The sequence below is a fragment of the Rhinopithecus bieti genome, unplaced genomic scaffold, assembly GCF_001698545.2.
Source record: "Rhinopithecus bieti isolate Rb0 unplaced genomic scaffold, ASM169854v2 scaffold_63316, whole genome shotgun sequence".
Lineage (NCBI taxonomy): Eukaryota > Metazoa > Chordata > Mammalia > Primates > Cercopithecidae > Rhinopithecus > Rhinopithecus bieti.
The window spans coordinates 1257585-1270220 of NW_016824497.1; the positions used below are offsets into that span (position 1 = coordinate 1257585).

Consider the following 12636-nt stretch of genomic DNA (forward strand, 5'->3'; position numbering starts at 1 on the left):
AAGCAGAGTTTGACTACAGGGACAGAGATTTGCTCCAGGCTCACCCTTCCTGTTCAGCATTTCACCTGTGTCTTTTACTCTTTCCATGATGAACACACAAAACTCTTCAAACACCTTTTATCTATGGCCAGTCTGCCAAGCTCTGTTATTTTTTAAGTTTACACATTATTTTTCCATTATAAAATCAGCATTGGCACGTTGCAGAACATTTCCATTAGAGGGAAAGGGGAGGGAGGGAATCACTCATCATCCCCATCATCCTAACATAGCCAATGACAACATTTTTGTTTTAATTCCTTTCAGTCTTTATGCATATTTTTAAATGATGTGATCTTTTAAATTTTTTATTATGAAAATGTAAAAGCATCTGGGGCCTGGTGCAGTGGCTCACACCTGTAATCCCAACACTTTGGGAGGACGAGGCAGGCAGATCACTTGAGGTCAGGAGTTGAAGACCAGCCTGGCCAACATGGTGAAACCCTGTCTCTACTAAAATTACAAAAATTAGCTGAGTGTGGTGGTGCACACTTGTAATCCTAGCTACTCAGGAGGCTGACGCAGGAGAATCGCTTGAACCCGGGAGGCAGAGGTTGCAGTGAACTGAGATCACACCACTGTACTCCAGCCTGGGTGACAGAGCAAGAGACTCTGTCTCAAAAAAAAATTTTTTTAATAAAAAATAAAGCATTCAGAAAAGCAAAGAGTATAGTGAATTTCCATATGCCCACCACCTCAATTCAATAATTACCAATATAATGCCAACATCATGACACTTTGTCTTTGATTATTTGGAATATATCTCCCAAAACTTAGTATACTCTCTAATACTGTTGTAAATCTAACATAATGAATAGTGAGTAATTCCCTACTATTATTTAATAACCAGCTAATGTGGCCAGGCATGGGTGATCCTGGTAAATTTACAGTTCTGAATATCCTTTCTTTTTGTGTTTTTGTTAGTTTTGTTTTCCTTTTTCTAGTTTCTGGGCTGAAATTTCCAATTTCCTTATGTCACATAGCCATATTCCTTTACCCCAGTGATCTCTGAGCTTATAATACACATAAATACACTACAATGGCAGTTGATTGTGTGTTACTTTATGACTGATCTCAAGGTATTATTTAGCATGTCATTTCTTTATGCCTTGTCTCTCCAACCACTTAATTCCTTAAGGCAGAGGGCATATTTTATCCTAATCTGATTTCCCAGGTTGCCTAACAGTACAGCATAGTTAGAGCTCAATACATATTACCTGATTAATATCTCTGATTCCCCCACTTGCTAGTTATATTTTTCACCTCTCTGCTTCTCCCTTCAGCTTATAATTGCAAGCTCTTGGTTCCTTACTCCCTAACTCTTTCTTCTTGGCTGTATCTTTCTTTGCCTCCTACCTGTGTTTTAGAAATTACTGTAGCTCAATAACCTGAGATAATTAATTCATCTTTAAAAGGCAACCAGTGATTACCCTTCCAAAGGAATGATTAGACTTTTTTTTTCTGCTTAAGAAATTATGTTTTACTACTTTTAGAGAGTATAGGATTAATGTTTTACATTTTCAGAATATTTTACCATAATTAGACCTCTAAAATGAAGAGGTCATATCATTCTCCAAGGATCGTTTAATTCATAAACCCCTGCCAAGAGAGTCCTTGGTGGTGTGGTGGTAGTAGTGATATTTACACCTGTTTGCTGGGAGAAGGGCCAAGGTAGTCAGCTGATTTTACAGAAAGGTTCTGGAAAGTTATTGGGTGGTCACAAGACATCAACCTGGGCTGCTGATGCAGTGGGAATTCCATCTCAGAGGTCATGCTGCCACCCTGGCAGGACACATGGCAAATGGCACATGCTTTCCTTTAGCTCCTAGACTGTTCTATATCTTACGGGTATTCGGTTTTTTACTGCCCACAGGTAGACTGCAGACCTTTTATAATGAGCTAGACATACCAGTGTCCAGAAAAGCATTTTGAGCTATATGGAACTTTTTTGGGTTTTGTTTTGTTTTGTTTTGTTTTTTTAGAGGACTATGTTAGTTTTTAAGTTCCTGGAAGGCAAAAGCAATCTCCTTTAATAATAATAGTGACGATAATAATAGCAACAACAATTATAATAATGACTAACATTTATTGAGTGCTTACTCTGAGTCAGACACCTTTCTGGAAACTTTAGCTATAAGAATCCATTCACTTCAAACAACCATCTTAGATGCCATGTTTATCTCTTTTTTAAAGATGAGGGAACTGAATTAAAGAAGAGATTAAGCAACTAGCCCAAGGTCACGCAACTAAGTAGTAAAGCTGAGAATCAAACCTTAGGCAGTCTGGTTCCAAAGCCCTTGCCCTTAACCATTAGCCACATGGTGCTACATGTATCTGAGTGTTTGCTGAGAACATTTCAAATATATTTCAAACCACCCAGCAAATTACAAGTCACAATTATATGGATTTCATAGGAAACAACAGGGGAACATGCAGAAGTAAAGTGCTATTTTTATGTTTGACAGATGAGAGAAGACCAAGCAGTACAAGTTTTAACTTTGATTCAGTACTGGTTAGCTTTTCATAACCAAATCCTATTCATCATACTTTAACTTATTTGGATAGATCTTAAATTGAATGCAAATCCCTAGTGCCATAGAATGAGTGAATTATATGTTAACATAGTTATTCATCAATGAGTTGCCTTTAAGAGTATAATCTGAGGCCAGGCACAGTGGCTCACTCCTGTAATCCCAGCACTTTGGGAGTCCGAGGTGGGTGGATCACCTGAGGTCAGGAGTTTGAGACCAGCCTTACCAACATGGTGAAACCCCATCTCTACTAAAAATACAAAATTAGCCAGCTGTGGTAGTGCATACCTGTAATCTCAGCTACTTGGGAGGCTGAGGCAGGAGAATTGCTTGAACCCAGGAGGCAGAGACTGCAGTGAGCCGAGATCGTACCATTGCACTCTAGCCTGGGCAACAAGAGCGAAACGTCATCTCAAAAATAAAAAAAAGAGTATAACCTGAGCCTGGGTCAGATTTTGCTAAATGCATATTTGGGCTTGTATTCCATATTTATTTAGAAGTTCACCTTGCTTGGAATGCTTCTTGAGTCAGATTAGAAGTCTTAATGATATGCTTCAAGGCCCACCTTTTTATCCTACCGTATACCAGTTTGGGCTCTCAGGATTAGTACTACTTCTCATCCCTAAATGTGACTCCCGCTTCTAAACTCTTCAACCATTTCCCCTTCTCGTCACTTAACAATATTATCCTCCTCCTTCAGAAATTTTAAGACTTATACCTCAGGGTGCTGGCCCTCTCCACACCCCTGTAGAAGTTGTATAAAACCAATTATGTCGCGAACTAGACTATAAAACCCATGAGAGCCAGGACCATCCTTACTGTTTAATGACATGCTGAACTCTTTCTGTAGTTCAGACATGGTACTAAGCAACATGATGCAAGGATTATTTGATACCAGCATACACAGTAAAATCAGGAGGAGTACTGGCCTACAAATTTCAGAGTATATGGCTGCCTTAGTAACCATGGACCAGCCATCATTACTGAATTTCAAATAAAGGCCAAACAGAACATATTTAAGTTAAGAAGAGGCCAATTAAAAATCATACCGCCTATTGGCCAGGCACAGTGGCATGCATCTGTAGTTCCAGCTACTCAGGAGGATGAGGTGGGAGAATCACTTGAGCCCCAGAGGTCGAGGCTGCAGTGACCTGTGATTGTGCCACTGTACTCCAGCCTGGGTGACAGAGCGATACCCTGTCTCAAAAAAAAGCTGAGGGGCGGGGGTGGAAATACCTATTAACAAGTCAGACCTACAGTTTCCTTTCTTCTCTAGTTTGAGCATTTCTGGACTCCAGATATAAATATTTCTTCTGGCTGAGCACAGGGGCTCACACCTATGATCCTGACAGTTTGAGAGGCTGAGGCAGGAGGATCATTTGAGAACAATAGTTCAAGACCAGCCTGGGCAACGTAGTGAGACCCCATCTCTACAAAAAAATCTAAAATTAGCTGGGCATGGTAAGGCACATCTGTAGTCCTAGCTACTCAGGAGGCTGAGGAAGGAAGATTGCTAGAGCCCAGGAGCTCAAGGTTGTAGAGAGCTATGGTCGCGTTACTGCACTCCAACCTGGGCAACAGAGCAAGACCTTGTCTCCAAGAAAATAAATAAATATTTCTTCCATCCTCATAGGAACTCTCCAGAGTCCTTTCTGTATTGTTGTGATTTTGCTTCTGGAGCTGTGGAGCTCATAAAGGTATGCTACTCCCGGGAATCATACCAACTGATGCCTAAGGTATTACCCCAGAGAAATGAAAGTCGTTTTGATTTTAAGATCACTAGAGGCGGGGTGCAGTGGCTCACACCTGTAATCCCAGCACTTTGGGAGGCCGAAGTGGGCAGATCACCTGAGGTCAGGAGTTCGAGACCAGGCTAGCCAACCATGGTGAAACCCATCTCTACTAAAAATAAAAAAATTAGCTGGGTGTGGTGGCACGTACCTGTAGTCACAGCTATTCGGGAGGCTGAGGCAGGAGAATCGCTTGAACCCAGGAGGTTGAGGTTGCAGTGTGCCAAGATTGTGCCACTGCACTCCAGCCTGGGCGACAGAGCAAGACTCTCAAAAAAAAAAAAAACAAAGATCACTAGAAAGGCCAACAGCGCCAGGCGCGGTGTCTCAGGCCTGCAATCCCAGCACTTTGGGAGGCTGAGGTGGGTGGATCATGAGGTTCGGGAGATCGAGACCGTCCTGGCCAACATGGTAAAACCCCGTCTCTACTAAAATATAAAAATTAGCTGGGCGTGGTAGTGGGCGCCTGTAATCCCAGCTACTCGGGAGACTGAGGCAGGAGAATGGCTTGAACCCGGGAGGCAGAGGTTGCAGTGAGCCAAGATCACACCACTGCACTCCAGCCTGGTGACAGAGAAAGACTCTGTCTCAAAAAAAAAAACAAAAGAAAGAAAGAAAGGCCAACAGCACGTAAGAAATGACCAGAAAGGGTGCTGACCTACAAAATTCAGAATGCATGCCTGCCCGTGAATAATCGCAGTCCAAGCAGGACCTCTTTCAGTTCAGAAACAGCAACCCAGAGCAGACCTCTAATAATACTGTCCACTAACTCAGAAAGCCTACCCTCCTCTACTTTTAAAGTTAAAAAGGGATTGCGAAGGATATTTGTTATCAAGGCCAAGAGCTCGCCTTAATTTTTTTAGGGCAGCTGGAAATAAGCTACCAATACTGAATTGGAAAAAAGTGTTCAGATTGACAGAGGAAAGGCTTTTGGGAGAAAAGGTTAAAATTTTGACCTTTTGATTAAAAAAAAAAAAAAAAAAAAATTCCCGGAAGTCTACTAAGTCCTCTTTTTGCTTTCTGTTCCTTTATCGTGACAGTCACACTCGTCCTACAGAGCAGCCCAGTGTTTTGCCTTTGTTCATGATGTATGTGATGATGGCTTACCTTACCCTTTTCCAGATGGAATCCTGGATGTCATTCTCCTTGTCTTTGTGCTCTCTTCTATTCATCCTGACAGGTAAATGAAGACGAAAGGGCAAAGGAGATGTGTAAAGCTCCTTTATCAGTAGTGGTTTTCAGAACTATCAAAGCAAAAATGACAATTTTTGAATTTATTATTTAGTGAGCGACATTATGTATAATATGCAGCCTTTTAATGGCAGTTTTTCCTTTCTTCATACTTTTAGACAGAAACTGGTCAGACTACTTCATTAATGAGCTTTCTGTCACTGTCAGAATGAAGTGAGCATATTCTGGCAAGACACATACCTATTAAAAGTGACAGTGCTTCAAGGAAATTACAAATTCAGAACAATCTAATAGACTCCCAAGAGGGAAATTGTACTTGGCGATCAGAAACAAACATCTTTAGTATAGTGTCTTCCTGAATGTTCATGAAGAGGTGGGCTTGGGATCTGTTTGGCTTCACACAGGCCTGTTGATGGGCTTTAAAAATTTTGTTCTAAAGAAGCACACTAGGGAATTAGGAGTTACTAAGATTTGCCAGATTATCATTGGACCTTTATGATCTAAGGTTAGCCTGATGCCATCATTTAAATATTTATGACTTAAAGTTTCATACAATGTTTTAAAACTATAAACATAGCTTTTCTCCAGAGAGAAAACATAAAGAGATATTACCAGCAATTAAAATGATTACCTTTCTTAAATCTTGCCACCTTCTATGTATTAAAGGGTACATATGGTAAGTATCAGGTCTGTGCTTTCATAAGGTTTCTTAACATTGGGTTCTCATAGTTTCCTGGTAGGAGATACAGACTTGGCATCAACCACTTTTTGTTTGATGAGTATGATGACCCTTTTCCATAGAAACTGATATACCATGTGCTTATTTCTTTGCAATTAAAAGGCCACTAGGACATTTACAATTCTTTTACTTCCCATTGAGAAATGAGCACTTTGATTACTTACAGAAGAATAAATTCCATTTCCAAATAAATCTGAAATAAGATACATTAGCACCTAGTGAGGTATGTCAGGTTTTATGAAGCTACCGTTTCCTCCCAGTTTCTATAACCTATTTCTTTCTGCTAATCTGTTTAGACTGTAGGCATTGTTCAGGTACTAATAGAAAGATGTCATGTATGTGTTTGGTATCCTCATATGAACAGTTAAAAGGATGGAGGAGGCAGATAAAGAACAAGATTTCCCATTTGATACCCATAACAAGAAACATTTAAATTCTACACATAACCACAAAAAGACTATTTGAAATTAGTCCAGATAATGTATTTTCTCGTGATTTGAATTGAATGTTAAAGAGAAGAGAAAGGCCGGGTGCGATGGTTCACACCTATAATCCCAGCACTTTGGGAGGCCGAGGTGGGTGGATCACCTGAGGTCAGGAGTTCCAGACCAGCCTGGTCAACATGGTGAAACCTCATCTCTACTGAAAAATATAAAAATTAGCCAGGCATGGTGGTGGATGCCTGTAATCCCAGCTACTTGGGAGGCTGAGACAGGAGAATCGCTTGAACCCAGGAGATGGAGGTTGCAGTGAGCTGAGACTGTGCCATTGCACTTCAGTCTCGGCAACGAGAGTGAAACTCTGTCTCAAAAAAAAAAAAAGAGAAGAGAAAGCAGATGCCTTGGGAAGACTGTGTCTATCATATAGCATTTCATTCTATTTATTATAAAATGAATTTAGATGTATCATGACAGTGACCGCTGTCTTACCTACATAGAAATGATCTAAAAATAAGGTGAATGAATAGAAAAGGGACAATAGTAAATTTTTTTAAAAGGCAAGGCAGACCGGGCCGGGCCCGGTGGCTCACCCCTATAATCCCAGCACTCTGGGAGGCCGAGGTGAGTGGATCACGAGGTCAGGAGATGGAGACCATCCTGGCTACCACAGTGAAAACCCCATCTCTACTAAAAATATTTTTAAAAATTAGCCGGGCATGGTGGTGGGTGCCTATAGTCCCAGCTACTCGGGAGACTGAGGCAGGAGAATGGCGTGAACCTGGGAGGCAGAGGTTGCAGTGAGCCGAGATCACGCCACTGCACACCGGCCTGGGCAACAGAGCGAGACTCCATCTCAAAAAAAAAAAAAAAAAAAAGGCAAGGCAGGCCAGGCGCAGTGGCTCACACCTGTAATCCCAACACTTTGGGAGGCCGAGGCGGGAGGATCACTTGAGGCCAGGAGTCCAAGACCAGCCTGGCCAACATGGTGAAACCCCCATCTCTACTAAAAATAGAAAAATTAGCTGGTTGTGCTGACACAGGCCTGTGATCCTAGCTACTGGGGAGGCTGAGGCAGGAGAGTCGTTTGAACTCAGGAGGTGAAGGTTGCAGTGTGCCAAGATTGCACCACTGCACTCCAGCCTAGGCGACAAAGCAAGACCTTGTCTCAAAAAAAAATAAAAGGCTGGGTGCTGTGGCTCACGCCTGTAATCCCAGTACTTTGGCAGGCCAAGGCAGGTGGATCACCTGAGGTCAGGAATTCAAGACCAGCCTGGCCAACATAGTGAAACCCCGTCTCTACCAAAAATACAAAATTAGCCGGGTGTGGTGGCACAAACCTGTAGTCCCAGCTACTCGCGAGGCTGAGACAGGAGAATTGCTTGAAACTGGAAGGCAGAGACTGCGCTGTGCAGAGATCGTGCCACTGAACTCCAGCCTTGGGCAAGACAGAGTGAGACTCCATCTCAAAAAAATAAATAAATAATAAAAATACAAAAATTAGCTGGGCGTGGTACCGCACGCCTTTGATCCCAGCTACTCTGGAGGCTGAGGCAGGAGAATCGCTGGAACCTGGGAGATGGAGGTTGCAGTGAGCCAAGATCACTCCACTGTACTCTAGCCTGGGTGACAGTGAGTAAGACCCTGTCTCAAAAAAAGAAAAAAACTAAAGGCAAGGCAATATCTATAGTGTCACTTAGGACTATAGTAGTAGATTCAACCCCAGAAAAGTTCTAGAAAAGTAGCATCTTGGTAGCTTGGAAAATTCAGGCACAAGTAAGTGGCAAGCAATTTGGCTAGACCCTGAGCCTGGAGGACCCAGCTTAAATGGGAATAAATTGTAGGTGGCTACAAAAGAAGAGTGAGTTGTCCTTCTTTTCACTGAAATGGAAGTACACAATATTACAGAGCTGGCCGGGCGCAGTGGTTCACGCCTCTAATCCCAGCACTTTGGGAGGCCGAGGCAGGCAGATCACAAGGTCAGGAGATCGAGACCATCCTAGCTAACACGGTGAAACTCTGTCTCTACTAAAAATACAAAAAATTAGCCGGGTGTGGTGACGGGCACCTGTAATCCCAGCTACTCGGGAGGCTGAGGCAGGAGAATAGTGTGAACCCGGGAGGCGGAGCTTGCAGTGAGCCGAGATCACAGTCACTGCACTCCAGCCTGGGCGACAGAGTGAGACTGTGTCTCAAAAAAAATAATAAAATAAAATAAAATATTACAGAGCCAAGCATAAAGCAGGCAGTCTATACATTTTTTGTCTCTTCTTTTCCTTTTCCTCTCCCTCTATCCAGAGGTAAGTGAAGACAGCAGAGTTGGCCCAAGTAGGATGAAGAAAGAAAAGGGGCTTCATACCATTCCTGTCTTGTCCATCTCACCCCCAGCCCACTCCCACCTGCAGTTCTCAGGAATTGTCTCGGGAACTGCACTATGAACCAAGATGAGATTATCAAGAAAAGTAGCTCCCCTTCCTTGCCTTTATCCTCAATCCCAGACATTAAAGGATAGCTGAGAGGAAAGGATTTGCAGGAGGAGGCGGCTACATTTTAAAGTATTTGTTTATTTTCTGCATTTTAGTTTCATGCTTGTTTAACAATTACAGAAAGATTTTGCTATGTACATAAAATATTTATCCTGAAAGTGAATATTTTAAGGTTTAGATATGATTTTCCTTCATTGGCAAAGCCTACGATATAAGCACAGTGTGAAAATAACCTGTAATAAAATAAACAAAAAATACGTTTCTTTTTTTCTTTTCTTTTTTTTTTTTTGAGACGGAGTCTCGCTCTGTCACCCGGGCTGGAGTGCTGTGGCCGGATCTCAGCTCACTGCAAGCTCCACCTCCCGGGTTCACGCCATTCTCCTGCCTCAGCCTCCCGGGTAGCTGGGACTACAGGCGCCGCTACCTCGCCCGGCTAGTTTTTTGTAGTTTTAGTAGAGACGGGGTTTCACCGTGTTAGCCAGGATGGTCTCGATCTCCTGACCTCGTGATCCGCCCGTCTCGGCCTCCCAAAGTGCTGGGATTACAGGCTTGAGCCACCGCGCCCGGCTCTTTTTTTCTTTTATGTCCTTATGTTCTAGTTTTTTAAAAAGGGCTTTTCACCTAATCATGCCACCTCCTTCTGTCCTACTTCTCTCTTATTTTATAGTTGCTTTCATTTTCTCAGTATCTGCTTCCTTCGTAATATGACATAATCTGAGTTTTACCTCACTATTCCACTGAACAATGTTTTAATTGAAAGGAATTTACAGATTATCTGATTCAAACTTTTCATTTTTTTCAAATAAGAAAACCTCAGCAGCTTTAAGTAGCTTAGATAAGGCAGAGACAACAAGGACTTAGCACACAAGCTTGCATTTACCATTCTCTGCCCATGGCAGACATTGATAATCGATTTTGTACTCTGTAACGCCCAGTGAGCTTTATGAGTCCTTTCAGAGCTCTGTAGGCAGCCAATGCCGTCACTCAGAACAAATATGAGATCTGAAATCTATGCCATCCCTGGCCCATAATCACACATAAAGCCATGAACACTTAGCAAAAAACACTAAATCAAGAGCAGCTATAAGGGATTACATTTGACTGAAAGCCAGATAAGTAGAATAAACAGTAAAGGCGAAAAGCAAAGGCTCCCTGATGTTGAACTAGGCTTGGAATGTGAATAAAATTTAAATAGGTAGACAGTAAGGAGGAGAGAATTCTTTGAGGAAAAACCATGTGAGCAAAGGCAGAGGCTGCTCAGGGCCAAGCATGACAGTTTGGCTAGGGGAGCTGCTTCAGATTGGAAAACTGTTGGAAAGATTAATTGGGGTCAGTAGTAGGAGATCTTAAGAGCTCAACTACGAAATTAAAATTTTATCCTATGGATTAAAATCATGAAAGTTTTTGAGCAAGGAGATGATTTGACAAAATTATCATTTTAAACAGAATTATTAATCGATAACATGCAGGAAGGATTGACAGGGAGAATAATACAGCGTGTTAGGAAGCAGATTTGTTTCTAGGCCTCAGGAGATAGAGGTTGGTACTAAGGGAGTACAAGGGAAACAAAAAAGACAAGAAATATCAAAGATGTCATTAAAAATAAAAATTAAAGAGGACATAGAATTTTATGGCCAATGGAGAGGATAGTGGAAGAAAAATAATTTCTCTTCATGAGGTGGTGAGTGATGGTGGTACCTCTGAACTAAACAAAGAAGTCAAAAGGAGAATGAGCTCATTTTGGAGGAAAAATATTCCCTCTTTAGATATGTACAACTTGGGATGGCTTTGTCATATTTTTTATCTTGCAAGAAAAATGAAGCACACTCAGTTTTTATCTGTCTCAGAACTACCTTCATTTTCTGTAAGTACCAGGAAACATCTGTGGTTTTGAAGTTTAGCTTTGACATCATACATCAAGCTCTGTGAAGTTACCACTCTGGCCATTTGGGTGATTTCTTGATACTCTAGGACTTTTGAATCTAGTCATTTAGCAAGTTGGTATTCTTTTTTCCTTCTTTACAAAATATTTTTATTTTTGTTAGCCTTACGTTTATGGTTTAGATTTCTTTGGCCTTATCAAGCTTTTCTTATTTTGTCTTCAACAAAGTTAAAGCTAGCATATAAACCAAGATTTCCACAAACTGGGTATCTTTTTAATACTTTGTTTTCAAAGGATGCAAGGTGTTGTAAACCGACTGTCCAAGTTACTGAAACCTGGGGGAATGCTGTTATTTCGAGACTATGGAAGATATGATAAGACTCAGCTTCGTTTTAAAAAGGGTAATAGTATATTCAGTTTGAGGTTATTTTAAGTGTTCTAAAGACGCCTTGATTATATTTCACATCAAAGTATTTAGTTGTTGTTTCTTTTTTTTTAAGGAATACCTTTAAAAGTCTCTCTTTTCACAATTTTTTTCAGGACGTTGTTTATCTGAAAATTTTTATGTTCGAGGAGATGGTACCAGAGCATATTTCTTTACAAAAGGTATGCTAATCTACAAGAGGAAATGATTGGTCATAATTGTTCTTGTTAGTTATTATCTCATCGATCATAGCTCAGAAGCTATACAACTGAGGCTTCCATCATTGATTAAGCATTAGATGTCTTCATACTTTGATGCTTATAACTGGTCTACATAAAAGGTTGAAAATGGCCATTTGTTTTTTAATCTTTTTCCAGTTGAAACTGCTTTAAAGAGGCTCTTGTTTTACCCTCATACCCAGATGAAGGTGAAGGCTGTTCCATTTTGGAGATATTGTTAGCCTAGATATGAAAAAAATTGATGATATACCACAACCAGAGGAGGACATTTGATAAGTTTATAGAAAATTACTTGGCCCATCACAGGGGTGCTCACTTGTAATCCCATCACTTTGGGAGGTGAAAGTGAGACGATTGCTTGAAGCCAGGAATTTGAGACCAGCCTAGACAACAAAATGAGACTCTGTCTCTACAAAACAAATTTTTTAAAATTAGCTGGGCTGGTGGTGCATACCTGTAGTCCCAGCTACTCGGGAGGCTAAGGTGGGAGGATCACTTGAGCCAGGGCAGATGAGGCTACAGTGAGGTATGATTGGACCACTGTGCTCCAGCCTGGGCAGCAGACTGAACCTTATGTCTAAAAAAACAGTACATTTTCAAAATAGAAAGAAGGAAAATTACTTATCTCTAGCTAATTTCTCTTTTTTTTTTTTTTTGAGACAGAGTCTCCCTCTGTTGCCTAGGCTGGAGTGCAGTGGCACAATCTCAGCTCACTGCAGTCTCCACCTCTCCAGTTCAAACGATTCTCCCACCTGAGCCTCCCAAGTAGCTGGGATTACAGGCACCCACCTCCACACCTAGGTAATTTTTGTATTTTTATTAGAAATGGGGTTTCACCAGGGTGGTCTCGAACTCCTGACCTCAGGTGATTTGCCTGCTTC

General features: G+C 41.4%; 1 protein-coding gene across 10 annotated transcripts in view; it reads left to right on the plus strand.

Moving 5' to 3' along the window:
• Window positions 1-12636, plus strand: part of METTL8 (methyltransferase 8, tRNA N3-cytidine) — a 111523-nt gene that overhangs the window by 89787 nt on the left and 9100 nt on the right. For 9 of the 10 annotated variants that reach the window (XM_017862383.1, XM_017862378.1, XM_017862385.1 and 6 more), the window contains 4 exons: window positions 4201-4264; window positions 5398-5537; window positions 11387-11493; window positions 11633-11698. In XM_017862383.1, coding sequence (XP_017717872.1) covers window positions 4201-4264; window positions 5398-5537; window positions 11387-11493; window positions 11633-11698 — 377 coding nt within the window. The remainder of the gene's footprint in view (window positions 1-4200; window positions 4265-5397; window positions 5538-11386; window positions 11494-11632; window positions 11699-12636) is intronic. The other variant, XR_001883421.1, reaches the window with a different exon arrangement.